This window comes from Eulemur rufifrons, chromosome 9, assembly GCF_041146395.1.
Source record: "Eulemur rufifrons isolate Redbay chromosome 9, OSU_ERuf_1, whole genome shotgun sequence".
NCBI classification, from domain to species: domain Eukaryota; kingdom Metazoa; phylum Chordata; class Mammalia; order Primates; family Lemuridae; genus Eulemur; species Eulemur rufifrons.
Genome location: NC_090991.1, coordinates 7,166,691 through 7,189,419, shown reverse-complemented (window position 1 = coordinate 7,189,419; position 22,729 = coordinate 7,166,691). Strand labels below are relative to the sequence as shown.

The 22,729-nt window shown below is 41.5% G+C and overlaps 1 protein-coding gene across 1 annotated transcript in view; it reads right to left on the bottom strand.

The window, feature by feature from the left end:
- Window positions 1-22,729, bottom strand: part of DNAH9 (dynein axonemal heavy chain 9) — a 306,203-nt gene that overhangs the window by 228,631 nt on the left and 54,843 nt on the right. Inside the window, exons 15-19 of the mRNA XM_069483261.1 lie at window positions 21,193-21,328; window positions 17,031-17,227; window positions 16,512-16,936; window positions 4,223-4,445; window positions 3,250-3,416 (exon numbers count right to left, since the gene is read on the bottom strand). Of these exons, the coding sequence (XP_069339362.1) occupies window positions 3,250-3,416; window positions 4,223-4,445; window positions 16,512-16,936; window positions 17,031-17,227; window positions 21,193-21,328 (1,148 nt within the window). The remainder of the gene's footprint in view (window positions 1-3,249; window positions 3,417-4,222; window positions 4,446-16,511; window positions 16,937-17,030; window positions 17,228-21,192; window positions 21,329-22,729) is intronic.

Here is a 22,729-nt window from a genome sequence, read left to right as displayed (position 1 = left end):
ATGTATCCATATCCTAAGACATGCCATTTGTTTAGCTTGACCCTGTTCTTACAGTTGATCCAACTCATTCACACGATTTAAGCTTCTATAGAGTAGATGAGGTTGTGGTCTCAACAGTGGAGTTAGCAAAATGCGGAGATTCTCTCCTAGAATCTGGTTGCCCACTGAAAACCTAATGGTCTCCACTGAGCTGGAGCTCACACAGGTAGGTTGTTTTGGCTGAGCAACCCCTGGATTACCTTGATCTTGATGTGAGTAAGAAGATTACACATCATGGCACTATTTCTCAAGGTCAAGAAGACTTTGCTCAAGGTCAGGAGGATCAAACAATGTAGTGCTGCCCCAGTGTGGAGCATTCCTTTCATTCTAGGGAGAGAATTAGGCACCAATTTTAAGAGTTGCACGAAGTCCTTGAATCTGAGTATGATGATTTAGCCAATTACTGTGAAGCGTGAGAGCTCAGCTAGAAATATGCTGAGATAGCTTAGACTTAAGAGCTAAAGGAGGAAGAAAAATTTGACTTGGACATGAAGAAAAACCTCAGCTCAAGCATCCTGGCCCTGTCCAACTGCAAGGCCCTAAAGAGACACTTGTTTTCTTTTTTTTTTTCCTCAGAAACAAGAAGATTATAAACTGAGCTTAACCTGTATAATCTAACCAAGAATGGAAGCTTGCACTCACAGAGAAATATACCAAGGTCTGCAACTTAGAAAGTTATAAATGATCTAAAAGTGAAGAAACCAGAATTAAACTCATTTGCCACACATAGTACCTAAAAATTTTAAACACTCCTACAAATCACACTAAGAAACAAAACAAAACACGAGTTGACACCCACTAAGACTCCCGTTAGCAATAAATCCACAATTCTGTTCTAGTCCTGATGTTTTTCTTGACAAGAAGAGAAATACATCAAAATTGCAGTAACGTTTGGTTCCCCACACTGCTGTGAGCAGTTCTTTTCAAAGCATTCTCTTCCAAAGATTCATCTGCATGTCAAATTAACACATGTGAATCTGGAAAACCCAGCTAAGAGTGGCAATATCCTCACAGCCAGCAGACTCAAGTGCTGAGAAAGAAAAATGAACCCAGCTATCAAATAAAAATAAAATTAAAAAAAAACAACAGCTGATTAACATATACATGATATAACTATGAAGGAGGGATACCAGATTTCTAACAGACATACAAAAGCACACCATGTTGTTTCCCTTTCAAGAAGTTTCAGAAATCTCCTTCAGAATTTATTTCTCCAAACATCTTTGAATTCTTTTTTGTGTGAATTGTCTTAAGAGACAGTTGATGTAAAGATATTAATGTCATTATTTTCATGGCCTTTGACGTGGTTAACATTAAGTAGTATCACCCCATTGGAGGATTTCTCTCCACCACCAACTTTGGCTGTGCTTGATTGGTGTTCGATTTCAAAAATTCAATTGCATGCTCAAAGGAAAGTCAAAAGAATAATAAACCTCAGACTCTGGATGGACAGTCCCCAAAGGAGTTCCATAAATGTTTTGAGCAACAAATGTGCTTTGGAACAAAAGCATGGCTCCTGAGGTAATTATTCTAAAGGGATATAGACCCATTTGGAGTTACATGCTCTGGCATGATTGCTTAAAAGGAAAGCCACTACTTCTGTTTAGGGTAGCCGTTCTTAAACTTGGCTGCACACTGGAATCACCTAGGGAGCTTTAAAAATGACTGACACACAGGTCTCATCCTCAGAGGGTCTAATTTAGTTGGTCTGCAGGGCAATCTGGACACTGGGCATTTAAAAGCACCCAAGGAATTCTAATGTGAAGCCAAAATGGTGGCACACTGTTTCAGCGTCATATGTTTTACGTATTTATATCTTATTTCTAGTTTATATACCTGTCTTTCACTGCCTCTTAACATACTCATCTGGTTCTCTCTAGCCTTAAGAATAATGCTTGGGAGATAGTAGCTGCTTAATACATGTTTGATGAATGAATGATAAAAATAGGCCCCCTACTGTGTGCCCAGCTGGCTAAGCAACCATCTTACTTTGCCTGGAACAGAGACTTTCAACACTAAAACCAGAACAGTCTGGGTAAACCAGGATTATTGGTCACTGTAGTGCCAGGCACAATGCTAAACACTTTCAAAATGATCTCGCTAATCCTAACAACAACCTATGCAGTGGGTGCTATTATCACTATCTGCATTTTACAGATGAGAAAACTGAATCACAAAGGTATTAAGTAACTTGCCATGACATAAGCAGGAAGTCGCAGACCTGAAATTAGACGCCAGGCAGCCTGCATGTAGGGTCCGTGTGCTCATCCATTACATTATATATCTCCTTCCAATAAAGTTGTGATTTTTTTTTTTTTTGGTTTGGTTTGTTGCTTTAATATTTCTGTGGGTGAACAGCCTTTAAAAATGTAAAGATTTCTCAGTTCTTACCCAGGGCATTTTCTAGGCTGGGGATTTCCAAGTCTATCTACCTAACACCGCAGAGGAGACCCAGCAGGAAACTCGGCCCAGGGAAACAGAAAACAAACCCCAGGGCTGGAGTGGGAGTGGGGATTGTCCCATCTGGCTGGCACATCACAGACACAGGAACGCTCAGGGACAGCTTGTCTTCCTGGTGGGACCCTCGATGGTGAGCGCTGGGCCAGAAGCAGAGCCCTGGCAGACCTTTCCACCACAGGAGGAAGCCTCTGAGCAAGGGACCCGAGTGTGTGTGCGGAGCGGGCACACGTGAGTGGCATTGCCTGTCTTAGAGTCGCTCTGTTTACGTAAAGACCTGTAAGAACAAGCAGCGGGCGTCTGAGCCTTACCAAGTGGAGAGAAACACCCCTGAAGTAAACCGTCACCCAACTCCTTCCTTTAGGCTACCCAAATGCCTCCCCAAATTATTTTGAAATTCTATCAGCTGCTTTTTAAAACCAAAAGAGATCTGTAAGAACCTAGAACGCTAAAGGCTTAGTATAATCCTAGCAATTTCACCACGTACAATCCCTTTATAAACTTGGAGACACAAGAAGCACCTAGATTTTTTTTTTAAAGGCAAAGTGTTTCTACAGTCTTCGGTTATTTCACACGGATCATGGAAGGACTCTGCCCACATCAGCACCATGTTCCAACCTAAACGGAAGGGGAGATTGCGAACGCCTCTTCGTCTGCGGGGAGAGTACACATGCGCGGGAGAAGGACCACCCGTAACTCAAAGATGGCAACGTTCAGAGGAAAAGAGGCAGCGGCCGCAACTGCAGCCCTTACCTGAAGGGGGCTTCTTCGCGGAACCGCTCCCGGAACTGCTGCTGTTCGGCTTCGAAGGCTGTGCACCTCTGGCGGAGGACGGCCACCTCGTTTGCCTGCAGTGGGGCCACCTGCTGCCTCACCGCGATGGCCATCTTTTTTATGTTGTTCCATTTCTCGGGCAGTTCCTGCAAAGGAGACCTCGATGTGGTCAGACCCCCAAGGTGCTCCCCACTTTAACATGGTCCCGAAGCTGGACAGCACCCAGAGGCTTTCATCGACGCTACACCGTGGTACTAAGAGGTGCTGGTGTCACCTGCCCATGCTCTGCGATCTCTCCTGCCCCCACTCCTCCTTGACCTACACCCTCGGGAGCCTGCTCTCTCAGCCGTCACCTGCCGCTGGCTCAACACGAACCGTCTGGCTCTCAACCCCTGTCCCTCTGACTCCTCTAACTCTGTGACAACTTAGAATGCTGAAGGTTCACTAAAATCCTAGTAATTTCACTACATACAATCCCTTTATAAACCTGGAGACACAAGAAGCTTCTAGGCTACTTTTAAAGGCAAGGCATCTCCATAATCTTCAGTTTCCACTGTCCCTGCTATGTCTACAGTTCCCTTGCCCTTTTCTTTGTTCTTCAGAAGTGCTTGATTATTTCCTTTTATGCCCCACATTTCCTCTTAGACCATCTTAACATCTTTCAGACCTGCTTTTCTTCTCTCAACCCCAAAATTGGCTCATCTCGAATTCTGGAAAAAGTTCTTCAGCCATATTAGCTCTCCCATATATCTCCAGCATTACGTTCCCCCGTATTTATTGAGTTTCTAGAATGTGCTAGACATTATGCATACGCCACACGTTATAGTTACGAAAGATGGACCTTGAGTCAGCACAAAGCCCTGTTTCTCATTCACTGCACCCCTTCTCATCCCATTCTGAGATCCTAAAATGTTTCCTCCATTTCTTTTAAGGAATCCATTAATGCACTGACCTCCAGCTGCTTAAAAACTGTGCCTGGCCATTCTTGTTCGTAGGTCTTCAGTAATTCAATCGTTTGCTTCAAGGGCTCAAACATCTCGTCGGTGCTGCTCTGCCGTTCTTTAACAGCCATAAGGTGTCCCATGATCTCAACCAATCCTTGGAAATCTCCCTTTTCGACTTTCTTGAGCAAGCCGTTCTCACTGTTCTTTGTAAACACTTCGAGGTCGGCCAAGCTAACGAACACAAAGGGAACATGAGGATTCATTCTCCTCCCACTCCTCAGAAGGAAAATTTATTTATTTCCTTCACAATAATAGCTATTATTGTGGAAAGCTCACCATGTACCCAGCACTTTGCTAAGCACTCTGCATACACTGTGCCCTGATGGTAAAAGTGTTGCCTTTCTGCACAAGCATCAAAAGTTATGAAAGACAAAGACTGAGATATGTCCCCTGGAGACACGGCATCTAACTGTAACCCAGAGAGGAGGTTGGACCGAAAAAAGGATAGCAGTGGGCAAACTGGTGAATTTGAATGAGGTCTGTAGATTACTTACTGGTTCTCCATCAATATTGACTTCCTAGTTTTTGATAGTTGTACTGTGGCTATACAAGATGCTACCACTGGGGGAAGGGTAAAAAGAAACTGTTTGTACTATTTTTGCAACACTTTCTGTTAAGTCTGAAATTATTTCAAAGTGAAAAGTTAAAAAATAAAACAAAAATTTACAAATTTAAAAAATACTATGGCCTGTAAAGTCACACACGCTTGAATTTGATTTTGTACACTTATTAGATTATGCGACCATGGCCAAATCCTTTAATGTCTCTGAGCCTCAGTTTCCTCAGCTATAAGGTTGGAAATGTCATTTCTGTTTCACTGGTTATTGGGAAAGTTAAATGAGATTTATTCTTGAATTCAACAAATTTTTAGTGAGCATCTAATATGAGCCCTAGCATGCTTCCAGGTTCTGAGGATAGAAGGATAAATAAGATAAACAAAGACTCTGCACTTATAAAGCTTATATTCTAGTGGAAAAAATAGATGAAAAACAAATCAATGAGATAAATTGTATAGTTTCATGTAGTAATGAGTGCTGATGAAAAACTAAATCAGGATAAGGGGATAGAGATTAAAATTAGGACTATTCTCTATGGAGGGCTCAGCAAAGGCCTTTCTATGCAGGTGAGAGTGAAGAAGAGAAATAATGTAAAGGAGTGAGCTACAGATAGAAATGGGAGAAGAGCATTCCTGGTAGAGGGACAGCAGGAGCAAAGGCCCTGGGGTTGGATACAGTTTGGTTTGTTTGAGGAAGAGGGAAAAAGTCAGGGTAGCTGGGCATAAGGGGAACAGGAGGAAGTGTAGCAGGAAAAGAGGTCGGAGAACTAATGAGGGGCCTTTTTGGCCATTGCAAGAAGTCCAGATTTCATTCTACATGTGAGAATTCTGAGTAGCAGAATGCATGATCTGATTTAGATTGCCAAAAAGCTCTGGGGCTGATGGAGAGCGGATTTTAGCTGGGAGTGGTGTTGCTGGTGATGGTGGCATTGGTGGTGGGGAGACAAGAATTCAGGCTGGGAGGGCAGCTAAGGACTATTATTTGTTGTCCAGGTGACAGAAGGTGTTGGCTTTAACTTGGATGGTGGACGTGAAGAGTGGTCAGAGTCAAGACACTTTTGCACGTAGAGCCAATAGGACCCACTGATGAACTCGGTGAGCCGTGTAAGGGAATGAGAGACAACAGTAATGACTCCGGGCGAGAGAGTGAGTGGTGATGTCATTGAATGATGCAAGGAAGAATGGGGAGGGTTCGTTTTCCTGGTAGGGAAAAGGAGAATAGGTCTCAAATATTTTAAGTTTGTGATGCCTCACAGACAGTAGACACCCCAGGGACAGATTCATTAGGCAGTTGAATCTAAGCCTGGAGTTTCTGAGAGATGGGTCTTAAAATAGAAATTTGGTAGTTATCAGTACACAGATGTTCTTAAAGCATTGGGCTGGATGTCACCTGGAAAGTGTATGTAGATAGAGAAGTCGTCTAGGATTGAGGCTTTAGAAATTCTAGTATTTTGAGGACTAGAAGAGGAGATGAGCCCAACAAAGGAAACCAAGAAGGCACAGCCAGTGAGATAGAAGGAACACAAGAAAAGTGAAGAATCCCGACGGCCACAAGAAGAAACTCTTTGGGAAGGAGGGAGGATTGGCTGTGCTCGACACTGCTGAGAGGTAGAATTAAAATGAAAAATGGTAAATACCATTGGATTCAACCATGGGAAAATCACTGGTGAGCCTGACAAGAATGGTTTCAGTGGAGTGGTATAGTAAAAGCCTAGTGGAAAGAAAGTTAGCCAATGGTGGACTTCTATTTCTAGCTCTATGGTATACACGACAGTATGAATAACCCTTCTGATAAAACAACTGAAATACTTAAGCAAATATTTCAAAATTATTTAAAAGCATATCACTGAGGTGGCATGAAATTAAGAAATCTCTGGAGCCTAAAAATGTAGTGAAAGCAAGAACCCTGGGAGGTAAGCAAGGTCCAAAGCTGGCTTTCACATGATAGTTTCTACTGAACCTTGGAGACTCCGAGCTTCTATTTTGGTTGTTTTATGGGATATGAAGGACCAGTGATTAAGTCTTGGGTCCACACAAAGTAAGGAGGTTAACAGGAGGCTTCACCTAAAGTTGGGACCATGAGAGTAAGTGAAAAATAAATATGCTCCATGGAAAGGGATAGTATGAAAACTGGCCTGTCTTGACCTTGGCACTGGGGGACTACTGTAGGGTGTAGTCCAACTGGTCCAGGGTTGGTAGAATCCCTAGAAGACTGGCAGAAACAGACACAAATCCTTTCTGTGGGAATCCAACTAGAATCCAGTCTGCAAAGGATTCCCCGTGGGTAAAATTCTAAGTAATATGATTTTATAATTTAAAAAATCACAAAACACACAAGGAAAAAAGTCACCATGTGTGGGAGTCAGCAGAAACAGCAAAATTAAATCTGTAAAGGTGTCAGTGGAATTCAGTTGCAGAATGTAAAATTGCAATATTTAATGTTTAAAAGACAAAAGAGTTCTTGCTTAGGTGCCTTGCTTCATTGTTTCTATCCCATATAACAGTAGGAAGTGGCTTCTCTGTAGTTTCTTGGATGTCAGTTCCAGATTGACTAAGAAAAACAACTGCTTCCTTGTAAGCAGGATGTATCAGTTTATGCAGAAATGCTTTCTTTAGGAATCAGCCTTTGGAAGCCCAGATAAGTTCTTACAGTCCCAGTAGATCGCTGTCCCTGTCCACAGCTCTGCTTGCCCTTTATGTTTAAGCATAAATTCAGCATTGCCACAGAGAGGCAAGAATGGCAATTTAAGAGGTTCTCCAAACATGCTCAAAATCTGTGATAATGTACAGACCTTTGTATTGAATGATGTATTCAGAGAAGTGACAAAATTTATTGAAGTGGGTAACATGAGAATTATGGCCTGTGATAGTATTACTTTGTGAAGAGAAGCATAGAAAAAACTTCTAATATGTGTTCTAGCAATGCAAAAATGATCATACTGTGTTATATTGATCGGAATCCCAGGAGAAAGGGGTTAATAATTTTCTGTAGGCTTTTATGTCACCTTTAACATATGGCATGAAGAAACAAACCATTTTTAAGTTGAAAAATCAAAAGTTTGTCTTGAGATCATCCTCTAATAGATGTATTCTGAAACTTGAAAAAGCAGAGGCTTAAAATTTGAGAAAAGAATGACAGTATAAAAACAAGCAAGCAAAATTATACAATAACCAAGTAGAAGATCTAACAATAGAAAATATAATAAAAATTTAAATTTCAATGTGTTTATTAAACTGGAGATTTAGAAAAAACTGAAAGAGAATTGGACTGCTGTATGATGAATGTGGAGAAGTTATCTAAACAGCAGTGCAAAAAGACAAAACAATGAAAAATATGCAAGTTATTAACAGACATGAGATAGTGAAAGATCTTGCTTAAGTGTAATAAGAGCTCCAGAAGGAGATAATAGCAAGAATAGGCAAAAAAAAAAAAAAAAAAACAATATTTGAGGAAAGTCTGGCTGGGAATTTTCTTGAATTGCTGAAAGACACTAAATCTTAAGATCTAGAAAGCCCAAGAAATCTCAGGTAGAGTGCACACAAAGAAACCTTCACATCGATAACTCAGTACAAAACTGAAGATTACCAAAAGGAAAACAAATTAAAATTATTATAGTTTCAGAGCAAAGGCAGATTTCTACAATAAAAAAAATAGAACAACTACACTGATGACTGAAGACTCAGCAGCAAAGATGGAAGCCAGAACACAGTAGAATAATATTTTTAATCATCTAAGAGCATTTATGTTATCCTAGAATTATCTCTTCCATAAAACTATTTTTTTTTTAAAAACAGGGCAAAATAAATACATTTCATGAAAAGAATGAATAAGGGAGTTCCATCAATAGACCCTTACTAAGGGAACTTCTAATGGATATACCCCAGTAACAGTCTGTAATACAGAAAGATACTGGTAAATATGTTGGCAAATCTAAATGAACACTGGGTGTATAAATATTAAAATGAAGTATAATTTGTGGGATTTAAATAAATGTTAATAGAAAACAATCTAAATTACTAGAAATGATCGAATATAATTTGATGAATGAGCAATGGAGATTGAACTATTCTAAAGCCTTTGTATTGGTTGTGAAGAGAGTAAAAATACTGATGAATCTATTCATTTTAAGGATGCTTATTAAAATAGTACTGGTAACCATTACAACAGTAGAACTATTAGTACAACATTCAAACTAGCAGAAGGAAAAATGTAATAAGGAAAAGGAAAAATAAAAGAAAGTAAGAAAAAAAAATTCGACCTAAAAGTAGGCAAGAAAGGAAGAAAAAGGAAAAGAATAACAAATAAAAAATACATAATTAAATTCAAATATAGCACAATAAATATTAATGAGCAAAGCCCTCCAGTTCAAAGATACTTATTGTTAAAGTGGATAAAAAAATTCAGTTCTATCACCTAAATACACATCTGGGAACGACACCGATCGGATATCGGACTGAGGTGGGGGATAGGGGAGGGGATGGGTGTATGCCTACCAATGAGTGCGTTGCGCACCCTTTGGGGAATGGTAATGCTTGAAGGTGCTGACTCGGGAAGGGGGGGTGGGGAAGGGAGGGATATATACCTACATGATGGGTGCAACGCGCACTGTCTGGGGAACGGACATGCCTGGAGCTCTGACTTGGGGAGAAAGGCGGTACATGGGCAACGTATGTAACCTGCAATTCTGTATCCCCCATAACAATAAGATGAAAAAAAAAAAAAAACAAATAAAAAAATAAAAAAAAAATTCAGTTCTATGCTGATTTTAAAAGTGTCTCCTAATATAAGGGCACAGCAATACTTAAAGCCAAAAGATAAAAAGAAATACATGAGGCAAATAGCACACAAAGAAAAATTGGTTTAGCTATATTAATATAAGATAAAACAGGATTTACTATAAGAAACATAGTGAGTGATGAAGACCTTTAATGTTTGGTTAAAAGATTCAATTTTCCAGGAAGATATGAAAAGGCAAACTCTGTATGTCCATATAATATAATCTTAAAATATAGGAATGAAAAATTTACAGAATTACAAGGAGAAATTGACAATACACCATCAAAGTGGAAGATTTTTTAACGTAATTATCTCAGTAATTGATAAATTAAGCAGATTTTAAAAAGGCAGTGAGGATACAGTAGGTTTGCACAGAATTAACAGATTTGTTTAAATAGGCATACACAGAACATTACATCCAGTAGTTATAGAATACACATTTTGTTTAAATTTGCCCACAATATTTATAAAAACTGACTACATATAGTGAATAAAACAAACTTCAAGTTTCAGAAGCTTGTTATATATGTCACATTTCTGACCACAGTGCAATTAAGTTGGAAATTAATAACAATAATATAACTAGAAAAACCCCATGTTTAGAAATTAAAAAAAAATCTAAACCCATTAGAGTGGATATTAAAAATATTTAGAACTAAATTGCAACAAAAATATTGCACACTAAAACTTGTGAGGTGGAAGTAAAGTTGTACGTAGGGAATTTATAACTTAAAATGTTAACATTCAAAGAGACAGAAGAATCAAAATTAATAAGCAAAGTGTCTATCTTAAGTTATCCAAAGAATGGAAAATAAATCCAAAGGAAGTAGTAAAAGGAAATAATAAATATAAAATATAAATTATTGAAATAAAAACTATAATAAATAAGATCAATGAATTTATAAGTGAGTTTTTTGTAACTATATGGAAAAACTAATCAAAAAAGGAAACCAGAAAGCCATAATACAAATGAATAAAAATGAGGGACATAACTATAGTCTTTGCAGAGATTAAACAGTGAGAGGATATTATAAATTTTATGACAATAATTCGAAGAATTACATAGATGGATACATTTTTAGAAAATATGACTTACTGAAAGTGACATTGAGGAATAGAAAACTTTAATATCCCTATAGCCATTAAAGAAATTGTAGGTTAAAATCTTCTTACAAAGAAAATCCCAAGCCCAGATGGCTCAATAGGAAATTTAAATCAAACTTTCAAGGATCAGAGAATTCCAATATTACACCAACTGTTCCAGAGGATAAACAAGAAGGATTACTTTTTGTTTTATGAAGCTAGCAAAATCACAAAACCAAAATCAGATACAGACAGTATAAAAAGGGAGAATTGAAGGCCAATCTCATCACAAAGATAGGTGCAGCAATGCTAAAACAAACAAACAAACAAACAAACAAAAAAAAAAACAATTGCAAACAAAATGAATCAGGAGATACATTGGAAAAGATAATATTTTGTGTTGGATATGTCTCAGTAATCTTAGGTTGGGTTAATATTAGAAATCAAATAATATATTTATCACTTTAACATTTTTTGGGAAAAACCAGAATTATCTTAATGGACTTAGAAAAAGCACTTGATAAAATTTTACATCCATTTGTGCTAAACACTCTTAACACATTAGGAATAGAAGGGAATTTTTAAAATCAGATAAATAGAATTCACAGAAAACTCATGGCAAATATTACACTTAGCAGTGAATTGTTGAAAGCATCCCCTTTAAGATCAGAGACAAGACAAGTATGTCTGTTATCACCACTGTTATTCAACATGCTATTGGAAGTCCTAGTCAGTATGGTAAGATAAGAAACAGAGATAAAACACATAAAGACTTAGAAGGAAGAAACTGAACTATGATAACTCTGTGAATGATGACTAAGTGCACAGCAAATGCAAAAGAGTATAAAGATGAATTAGAGTTAATAAATTAATTTAGCATGATTGCTTGATGCAAAATCAATATACAAAAATCAATTCCATTTCCACAGAAAATATGATTTTAAAGTATTCATACTAGAAACCAAAAAATAAAATACTAAGGAATAAATCTTAACAAATACATGCAAATTATTTTCAAGGCAACAATTACAAAATTTCACAGACAGACACTAAAAAGGATATAAATAAGTGAAGAGAGAACATGTTCTTGGACAGGAATGCTCAATATTGTAAAGATGACAATTCTACTCAAATTGATCTATAGTCACTGAAATATAATCAAAATCTCAACAGATGTTTTCTTCTACAAACTGAGGATTAAAATTTACATAAAATGGTAAAGGCCAAGAATTGTCAAGACATTCTTGATAAAAATGAACCAGGTGGAGACTTTCCCTGACAGATATCAAGATTTATTACAAAGCTATACTAATTAGGACTTCTTCATATTAATAAACAAGGGACTACTTATTGTAAAAGATAAAATTTTAAAATTTTTAGAAGAGAATATAGGAGAGTATTATTAGGACCTTGGGGCAAAAAAAAAAAAAGATTTATTTAACAATATAAAAGAACAATGTAAGGGAAAAGTTGGACACATTTGACCACACTGATATTAAGACCCGTTCATCAAAATATACCATAAATGGTGTGAAAAGACAGGCCACAAAATGGTAGACTATATTTGCAATACATACAATAGCAAAGGACTATATATTGAATATTTAAGTAATTCCTAAATATTAAAAAGTACAAAATAAAGTCCAATAGAAAAATGTGCAACAGACATGAATAGGCACACAAAGGAAAACATAATGACTCCCCAAAGAAATAAAAAGATGAGCTACCTTATTGATACCCAGAGCATTGCAAAATATTTACCACAGTGAGATACCACTACACTCCACTAGAATAGCTGGGGTTGAACAGTTCGTCAGCACCAAGAGATGCTGAGGATGTTGGGCTACAGGCATTTTCACACCTGGCTGTCTCTACCTGGGACAGAGTTTGGCATTAGATGCATACTTTTTGACTCAGCAATTCTTCTTTTGGGTATATACCCTAAAGGAATGCTTGCCCATGTACTCCAAGATACATGTATAAGAGTAATCATAGCAACATTGTTAATAGCAGCAAGGAAACAACTCAAATGTTCATCAACCATAGAATGGACAGAAAGTTGTGGTATCTTCTTCTAATGAAATATTCTATAGCAGTAAAAATGAACTACTGCTATACCTTCAACATGAGTAAATCTCAAACATAATGCTTAGCAAAAGAAACAGGACACAGAAAAATATATAGTATAGAATAGTTTCATTTTTATAAAGTTTTAATACATGTATATGTTTATATTCTATTTCTTAGCTAGATAACACAAATGCAAGTATTTGTTTTAATATTTTTCTCTAAACGGTATGTATGTTATATTTCACAATAAAACCTTTTGTAGAGAGAGAACGGGAGGTGAAGAAGTAAGGAAATCAAAGACAACTTTTGGGGCATTTCACTACAAAGGAGCGTGCACAAAAATTTTGTTGTAGCTGGAAGGCCCTTGTGGGACCATGTTCCTTTCTCTTGTTTAATATGGCAGATATGACAATATGCTCACATGCTGTTAAGAATGTATAAGGGAGAAATTGACAATGTTGGAGATTGGGAATATTTAAAGGAGAAAGTCCCCAGGTGAGAGGAAAGAGGCTGGATTTAGAGAAGCAGGGACAGCTCATCCACTGCCACAGCCGAGGTCGTTGACTGTAGGGCTGCAAATGCAGGGGTCAGTAGATCTGTTGGTGACGAGGTGAGTTCATTTTCTCATGATGCTTCTGTTTTCTCAGTGAAATGAGAAGTAATGTCATAATGGCAGAGAGGCTATTTGAAATTTGAGGAGAGAGAGGAAATGGGAGTCTGGGAGAGTTGGGAAGTGTCTAGGAAAATGCGGAGGGCCTGCTTGAATTTTATGTTCATAAATTTAATATAGGATTGGTCAGAGAATGATTTGATTTTGCTTCATCAAAGATGAAATGCTCAAGTGCAGGTGTGGAGTACTGCGTTATAAGTAACGTCAGGGTTTTGCAAGGAGGGAACAGGAGGGAATCGGGATCAAGGATGACAGACACTGAGAAAGTGGCAGAGTCCGTGGTTGGAAATCCTGATGGATCTGAAGAATTCTGCATGGCAGTGTTGCCAAGTGAGGTGGAAAGGTACCAGGTGACGGTCAGAGAATGGCATGCCTCAACCTGAGCTTTTCAGGGTAGAGCAATTACTTCTGCATCTGTCCCTCTGCCCCATCGAGAATGCAATATAGAAGTAGGTAGCAGCAGGATGGCAGAGGGAAAGGCCATTGGAGTCAGGAGGTCAACAAAATAAAAGGCACGTGCAATGGAGACTGCATGTGGATGCTGGGTCATGGGGGTTGACTCTCGGCAGAAGGGTGGGAGAGGAAGACTGTGGTCCAGATAACGAGAACTGCAATGATGAGGAAGAACGACTGAGGCTTGGGAGGTGACCCGTGGCAAGGATGAGTGGCAGCTAGTGCTCATGGTCACATCAGAGGGCCTGGCAATTTTGAGGGAGGAAGGTGGCGAAATGATTAGCATGCAGCACTGAGAAAGCATTGATACCTTACACACCTCCAGGCCTGTGGTAGGAAGGATATGGGAGGAAAATCCGCCTCCATGTGGGAGGGCTGGGGGGAAGCAGCATCCTCACAGGAGCCCAGTTTCAGTTAGAGCAAAAAGGCGATGAGAGCAGACAAAGGCAGCAGTGGGTATTTGCTGCTGAAAGACCCTCAGGTCCAGTGGAGGGCACAGAAGAGGCTTCCTGAGGGTGGGGCTGGGGGCTTAGCAGGATTAGGGCTGTAAACTGAGTAGGGATTAGAGTTTAGATGACAAAGGGGGTTGGACTTCTGACAGTGAATGAAGTACGTGTGATGTAAGGCAAGGTGGGATTCATCCTGACCCATTCAGGGAGGGTGGAAATCTCCTAATTGCATGGCACAGAGTAGACATTCAATAACACTGTGGTCCCCAACCCCGGGCCGTGGACTGGTACCAGTCCACGCCCTGTTAGGAACCAGGCCACACTGCAGGAGGTGAGTGGTGAGCGAGTGAAGCTTCATCTGTATTTACAGCTGTGCCCCATCACTCGCATCACCGCATAAGCTCCACCCCCTGTCAGATCACGGACAGCATTAGATTCTCATGGGAGCGTGAACCCTACTATAAACTGCGCATGTGAGGGATCTAGGTTGTGTGCTGCTTATGAGAATCTGATGCCCGATGATCTGAGGTGGAGCTGAGGCTGTGATGCTAGCACTGGGGAGTGGCTGAAAATACAGATTATCATTAGCAGAGAGGTTTGACTGTATAATAAATGCAACAGTCTTGAATCATCCCGAAACCAACCCCCTTCCCCCAGTCCTTGGAAAAATTGTCTTCCATGAAACTGGTCCCTGGTGCCAAAGAGGTTGGAGATTGCTGCAATAATAAATATGGATTTTGTTTTTCTTATTATTTCTATTTTATCTAATCCTTGAGAACACAACAAAACATCTTCCTGAAGTGCAGCAAAGTAGCCAGTTTATGGAATCACCAACTGTGAAAGCTGGAAGGCAGCTTAGAGGGATCGGTCATACTGTCTTCTTTCAGCACTGAGGAAAGAGGGGTTCAAGGATATGAACTCAAGCCTCCTAACTGCTCTACCAAGTGTTCATCCATTAAACCCACTGTTAGATCCTCTGAAGCCTTGCCTGGTAGATGTCCACGGCAGCTGCAGCCAACCATACTGGGTTGATGCCCTGTATAGACCACGTGTTTTTGATTCTTTCACATCTGGGGCCTTACAGACCCTGGAGCGACTGCTCCTGCAGGGCTAGCCAGTTCCTACAGAGAGCAGTGGCTGGTCTGCAGCACATCTTTCATATGCAAACTGACCAATCCAGGGTCCACCACCTCCCCTATGGGGCTCTGGCACTCTGGGCCACTATCCTCCTGCCCTAATCATCCCAGGGCTATTAGGAACAGCTTTAGATCCTGCTGAAATCATTCCCAATGGCCATCCTAAATCTGCTCCCTTCCCACAGAAACCACAATAAGGCCCTTGCCCGCATTTCCTCCCCAATCCCCCTGCCTCCTGATGGGCCTGGTGCATCCCGCGTGGCTCTGTGTGGCGTGGCATGCCCCTTCTCTCCGGACCTATGAGTAACAATCTGTCTTTTCCATGGCAGTCCAGATTGGTGGCCTTGCCATACCTAAATAATAACAAAACCTACATCTTAAAACATGCCACCATGTCCTTGGATTATCAGACTTAGCAACTGAGAGGGACCCCAGAGGAGCTCTCTCCCCAGCAGTGCTCCATTCTGGGGCATCTGTCACAGCCCTATCTCCCACCAGCACTTTCTCTTCTTGCCTCTGAGTTCCTCAGTGAGCGAAAGCTTTCATGAATGTGGAAAACTGGCTGCTGCTTCTTAAACAACACCTGGGAAGCCCAATTTAAAACATCCCCACAATGCATTCCTGGAGCTTTCTAGAGTGGTCGAACATTACCCTTGCTAACTCTCTTGGAGTTTATTCGTAGCTAGATAAAATCCTTGATTTTGCCATTTCCTTTCTGCACATGGCTCCAAACCACGGAGCGAGGCAGCTGCAGCATTAAGCAAGCAAAAGCTTACCTGCTGTTACTGTCTCTCACATTGCTTACTACTTAACTGCGCACCATCCACACCCTGGGCACCAAATGCAAATACGACAAAGAAGCCTTATCTGGTGAACAACGAAAAGGGCAGTACTTAAGTTATCATGGTATTCAAAAGCTCAGAACCTCTCACTCGTTGTTTTAATTTAACCAACATACCCATGGGGGAAAACATGAAAAAGATTAAAAACATGGTGCTCCGGAAGCCTAGGATGCTGGAAGAAAGTGAAAACAACTGTACTACCTGTTAGTGACATGGTCCACGAGATGCTGCTTGAACGTGAGGCTCCACCTCTTAATTATATTCAGCAGAGATGCTTTAAAGGGTCGAATATCAATTTTCATCCAGCTGTCAAACACCTTGACGGGCTCCAGCCTGCACACCTCTTCATAGAGCTTTTCATAGGAGTCGATTTGAACCTTAAACTGAGGGAGGAGGGGTGGATTCTCTGGGATGCCGTCTTCCGCTTGGGTTTCCATCTCCTCGGGGGTAAGGACACGCCCGTACAGCAGAAACTGACCCAGGATCTCCTTGCGGTCTTCCACATACAGGTAGGAATACTGGCTGAAGGTGTGCCGATAGCCACAGCACAGGGCCATCACGGCCTGGACCCTCTCCATGAGCACGCTCCGCATGTTTGCCAAGCGGGCCATGCGCTCCACGTCGGCCTGGGGGAGCCAGACAACAGCAGACAGGTTATACCAGCGCTTGGCAAGAAGCCACGGGTTTGGCTGGCGGGCAGGGTGGCTGTAGATCCAGTACCTGATAGTGAGGTGAGCCGTTCTGGGGGGAAAGCCGGGGCACCAGAGATGCCATCCCAAAAATGCTAGTTACAAGACCCTCAACGATGTCATAGAAGCCCCCTTTCACTCTGGAATCCAGAGATGGATAGAAAACTAATTCTGGGATAGCAAGGCTCAGTTGTGCTTCAAATATTGGGGTGAGTCCTGCCTTACACTCTGAAAAAAAAAGGAAAACAAACAAAAGAAGGATTGATAAAATGGGCAGAGTATGTTCCAAAAGTACCCAGAGCATCTCTTTCCCTTAGATAAGCTGTGAGAGCATAGGAAAAATGGAAATGCAAAATTTGCTAACACCCCAGGAAAGGTGAGGGTAAGAGTCCTGCAGTGTCTCGCAATAGGGGAGCCACTGACATTTTGGACAGGCCAGTTCTTGTGCCGGGCTCTCCCGGGCATCACAGGACATTTACTCTCCTTGTCCCCACAAAGCACGTCCTAATAACTGATCTACCCAAGCCAGTCCCCTTCCACATTCTCAAAAGCCATCTGAGGGGTGACACAGCCCCTGGTTGAGGAGAGGTTGATTTTCCAAAGCCATTTTCTTGGAAACAGCTGATTTCTTGAGGCACAAACCGTGCGATTCCACTGGCATCCACTAGGAGAACAGGGCCACGCCTGTCAACAGCTGCACAGGCACCAAGAACAAAGAGAAATTACAATCCTGCCTGTTCTGCTCCTTAAACGACAACTTATTTTATCCTGTAGTCTCGTAGTGATAAAAATTTTAAAAACAGGATAAATAATTAACAAAGCCCTGATGACTTGCTAGACCAACTTGCCTTGCTAAATTTAAATCAAAACACAACATGAAGCAAGATGTTCTAAGTACAGGATATCTGCTTAAACTTTTCTCAATAATAATTTATTTTCATAGATCTTTTTGGTTGTAGAAATATTTAGGAGCCTAGTATGGGCTGGAGAGTGTAGGTGGAGAGGAGACTATTCACTGAAATCTACTGTCTTCCTATTCCCCAGAAATAGAATTATAACTGGTGTGACTGAATTTCCCAGTCCTACTTATGGTTAGGTATGGCAATGTGATTTCCTCCCCAGTGGGTGTGGGAAGACGTGATGATACCTTTGAGATAGCACATGAGCTTTCTCTATCCTCTCTTCCTCTTCCACAGACAAGAGCCTGGAGGTGGCAGTGAGCTCTGTCAACCACAGAAATGAGGACGGGGCCCTAGAGGGTGGTGGACCCAAAGCATGGAAGGAACTTGCCCTGCAAACTGGAACACTCACGCTGGACTATTACGTGGAGGGTGGACTTCTTTGTCCTTTAAGCAGCATTACTGATGGAGTGTTTGTTACCCCAGCGTAGCCATTCACCCTAACTAAAATACTTCAGGATCCTCAAAGATATGCAAGAGTAAGGTCTTGCCTTCAAAACTGGAGGGATAATAAGTTTGCATTATTGGACTCAAGAGAGTCCCATCAAATGCATGTTTAACTTAAGGGAATACAAATTTACCAGTAGCATAGTGATTATACTGCTATCATAAAATAGTCTTCAAAAAACATCTGTAATATTATGATTTATATAGGTACTCATGATATATTCTGTATTACCATACATGTTATATACTTATAAATTAATAGATAAGGTTCCATATAATTTATAGAATTTAAAAGACTTTAAAGAATGTTTTGACTATATGAGTTTTTTGTCCCATATGTTGACATGAGACTCTAATCCCTACATTGAATGTAACAGCAACGTAATTATTACCCAAGCCAGACTGTCCTGATTCCACAATCTTGGCGCAAGTAAATCATTTTAGGAGGTAAAAGAAGGAAGAACACTTCTCTATGGAGTGGGTAGTATTTAACCTATGGAGGGTCTTGGTTACAAGAGAAGACAGGGAGGCCAGCCCCAGCCATGGGAATGGTATAACTGTGACCAAACACTAGAAGGAAAAATGGTAAGGTGGACCTAGGAGGAAAAAGCCATCCAACTGGGCTCCTGCAAAAGGGCCCCATAATTGTCTTCTCCAGAGGCTGCCCTCCTTAAGCTCCTTCACTTATGCTCAGACAACCAGTGCCTTTTGAATTTCATCTATAGTGCCTCAGCTCAGGTAGCTGCTAAGCCCAGCTCCTGCCCACTGAAAGGAGAATTTGAAGGGCCTCTGTATTGTGAAGAAGATGTGTTCCTCTGCCCTCCTATTTCCACAGAGTCAATCCTGGAGAAAGACTGCCATCTCTTCTCTCCAACCCCTTGTTCTCACTCTGTCCTTCCCACAAGAGAACACATGGTACGTTGGACAGCCCAGATCAGGACAGCTAGCTAGCCACTGGTCAAGGGCGGAGTGACTATATTTTGGCACCATCTCTAGTGCATTGCCTGCCCCCAAGTGTGGCTGAAATGTCTTCCTAGATCCTCTAGGGAGGGGTGAGTGATGAGACCCCCTGAACTTCCAGCATCAGAGGGGGTTTGGCCCATTCAGTAAGGTGAACACCACCAGTGCTGGCCCCTGGGAGCTGGTTCTCCAGTCTCGCTGTCTGTGTTCCGTGCCCCATTGGCTACTTACTCCCAGGCTCTAGAAGATGATCTCCCACCTTGCTAACTGTGCTGGATCCCCTGAGTCCTGCTACCAGATTTCCTTGATTTGGAGCACCCCAGTATGCTGCCAGTAGAGACCACGCCTCACACCTCAGCCACTCCACCTACCAAGGCCAAGCTCTGCCCATTTGGGCTCCACTCAGCTGGGCCTTGTTCCACTCCATATTCTCAGCTTAGGTTTCTGTCTGTTGTAAGGTGGACGGTGGAGGAGGAGTAGTGGACCAGCCTGACCTTGGCTGAGTGCCAGGGCCAAACCACAGGGCTTAGCTGCAGCAGGGTGACAACAGGAACTGCCAAACCACAGGGCTAGCTGCAGCAGGGCGACAACAAGAACTGCCAGCAACAAGAAGATCACTTGACTGTCTGCTACAGCAGTGAAAATTCCACCCTCATCAAAAAGCAAGACCCCTCCGTTTATGCCCCTCACCGCATATAAAAACCCTTGCCTTAGTCCCAGACGACTGCTACTTCCTGAGTCCCTGGAGCACTCCGCTTTCTCCCTGGGGCTCGGAAACCTCGTCCGGGTCTCTCCCTTGGGATCAGTTACCCTCACCCTAGAACACTCCAATAAAACCTCTTTACTTAACCTCTGCTCGTCTTTCTTTCTCTGGTGCCGACCATCCAAAAACCTTACACCTGTGTCTTCTTTGATGGGCTGGGTATCTGGACACTGGCCTTGGCCTACTTATTTTTAACTCTGCATTTGATTTCTATCCTTGGGCTGGACTTGACATCTTAAGCTCTCATCTCACTTTCATCCTCTGGCTTTAAAATCTTTACCTCTGCCTTTCCATTTTGACTAATTCTTCCATAGGATCCATGCTAAGCAACTCAGAATCTGCCAGAACGTAAAGGTTCCATTCAACTTTTGGTCCTGAACTCTTCTGCCCTTTGCATCTCATCTACTAGCCAAGGTCAGCCCTTACTATACCTTTGACTGTGTGCACCCTGCCCCCATTTATCCACCGTAAATTCAAAGCCCTTAACTATTTTTTAACAGCTTCAAAGAACATCCATTACCTTCGTAACATTCCTTTCCCTTCTGAAAGTTACTTTTTCCCCTGTGTCTTGCCTGACTCTTTTTCACACGGAAAAGCTTCTGTTTTTTCCCTTTGACCCAGCTGCCGCAACCTCCCTGTGCTCTCCAAAGGCTACAGCGATAAAGTGCATGAAGCCCGAAGGTGCAGAATGCCCCCTCCCCTTGCCTCGAGCTTAGGCTGCCTTCTGTCCTCATTGCTAACAGCGCTTGCTGCAGTGCTACCTTGCATGCCTCCTTCCTGAAGCTGGATTTAGATTGAATTTGCTTTTATGCTTTCACTTTCGCTATGTGCTTCACTATCTTAGAGCCTGGTTTACCATCTGAGTTTTAAAAAGCCAGAAATTTTTTCTCCTTGAAGAATTTAGAAGCTCAATACCTTTGCTATTTGAGTGTGTATCTTTCACAAAAGGTCTACAACGTTTTAGGAAAAGTCACAGAGCACTCAATTGCACTTCAATTTAATTCAGTGAATGCTGCTACTGTTATATTTCCAATAATAGCCCACATCCATAAGCCAGTAAGTACCAGTGTTTTCCAAGAGGTACTTGAGGGAGAACTCAATGGCAAGAGAGAATCCATCCAGCAACATATCGTCAATATAGTTAACATAAGTCTTCCAGATATTGGAGGTTGAGTCTGCTGAAAATAGACCCAGATTTTCCTACAAAAGAAAGAAGAACGCATATAAACCTCATTTAATACATGAAAGAACTGGCACAATCATCAATAGGAATAAAAACAACACATGGAGAAAAAAGCCGCCTTGTAAAGAATTTGCTGTTATGTATGTGTTGAATCCATTCTGTCTGGGTATAACCGTTGATGGAAAGGAGCACACAGCTAGACCATGAGGGGCATATGGGGCACCATCCTGCCCCTGAGGAGGGAGGACGGGGTCAGGCCCACCCTCTCAGGAGGACTGCAGATGGGTGCAGTGCATGTGCTGCATAAATGCTGCCTGGTAGACCGAGGGGAAGCTGCAGAAGTGAGGGGTAGAGGGCATTATGTGACTCAGGCTTATAAAAATTTGAGGCTCAGGTCAGGTGCAGTGGCTCACACCTGTAATCCCAGCACTTCAGGAGACTGATGGGGGAGAATCACTTGAGGCCAGGAGTTTGGGACCAGCCTGAGCAACATAGCAAGACCCCATCACCACAAAAAATAAAAATTAGCTGGGCATGGTGGTGAGTGCTTATAGACCCAGCTACTCCGGAGGCTGAGGCAGAAGGATCGCTTGAGCCCAGGAGTCTGAGGTTGCATTTAGCTATGATGATACCACTGCACTCTAGCCTGGGCAACAGAGTGAGACCCTGTCTCAGAAAATAAATAAATTAAAAAAGAGGTTAAAAGAACCAAAGCATTTCCTGGATAATCCTTAGAAATGAGCTGGAGTGTTTTGTGGTTTATTGGGAGTTAGCTACTCTCCCAGCAAAACAAGTCTCAGGCAGGATTGTCACAAGAGATTCGGAAATAACAGAGAGACAAAGTGTAGTTTAAAGTGATGGGGGAGTCAAGGGTCCTCCAGCATTCCCGTGAGTCAGGGGGCACTGAGTAAAGTCCCACATCAGTATTTATTATTATAGGAAGCAGCGGACTTGGTCATAGAATTATGTGTACAGATCATTTGTTTAGGTTTTAAGGTTTCCAAAAGGTTTTAAGGGACCGTTATCTAATTTTGTCTGCAAGAGTAAATGGTTATAAAATTTTTCTAAGATAAACATTTTAAGTCCTAAGTTAAGAATAGACCTAGCTGAGCATATAAGTTAAGATAAAAATGTATAAAGTAGGAACACTGAGTCTGTATATTAACCTAATCTATTGTTCTATATACCAAGACATGTGGTCAGGAGTGAAGCAGGAATAGTCTTTTTTTTTTTTTTTTTGAGACAGAGTCTCACTTTGTTGCCCAGGCTAGAGTGAGTGCCGTGGCGTCAGCCTAGCTCACAGCAACCTCAAACTCCTGGGCTCAAGCGATCCTCCTGCCTCAGCCTCCTGAGTAGCTGGGACTACAGGCATGCGCCACTATGCCCGGCTAATTTTTCTATATATATATTTTTAGTTG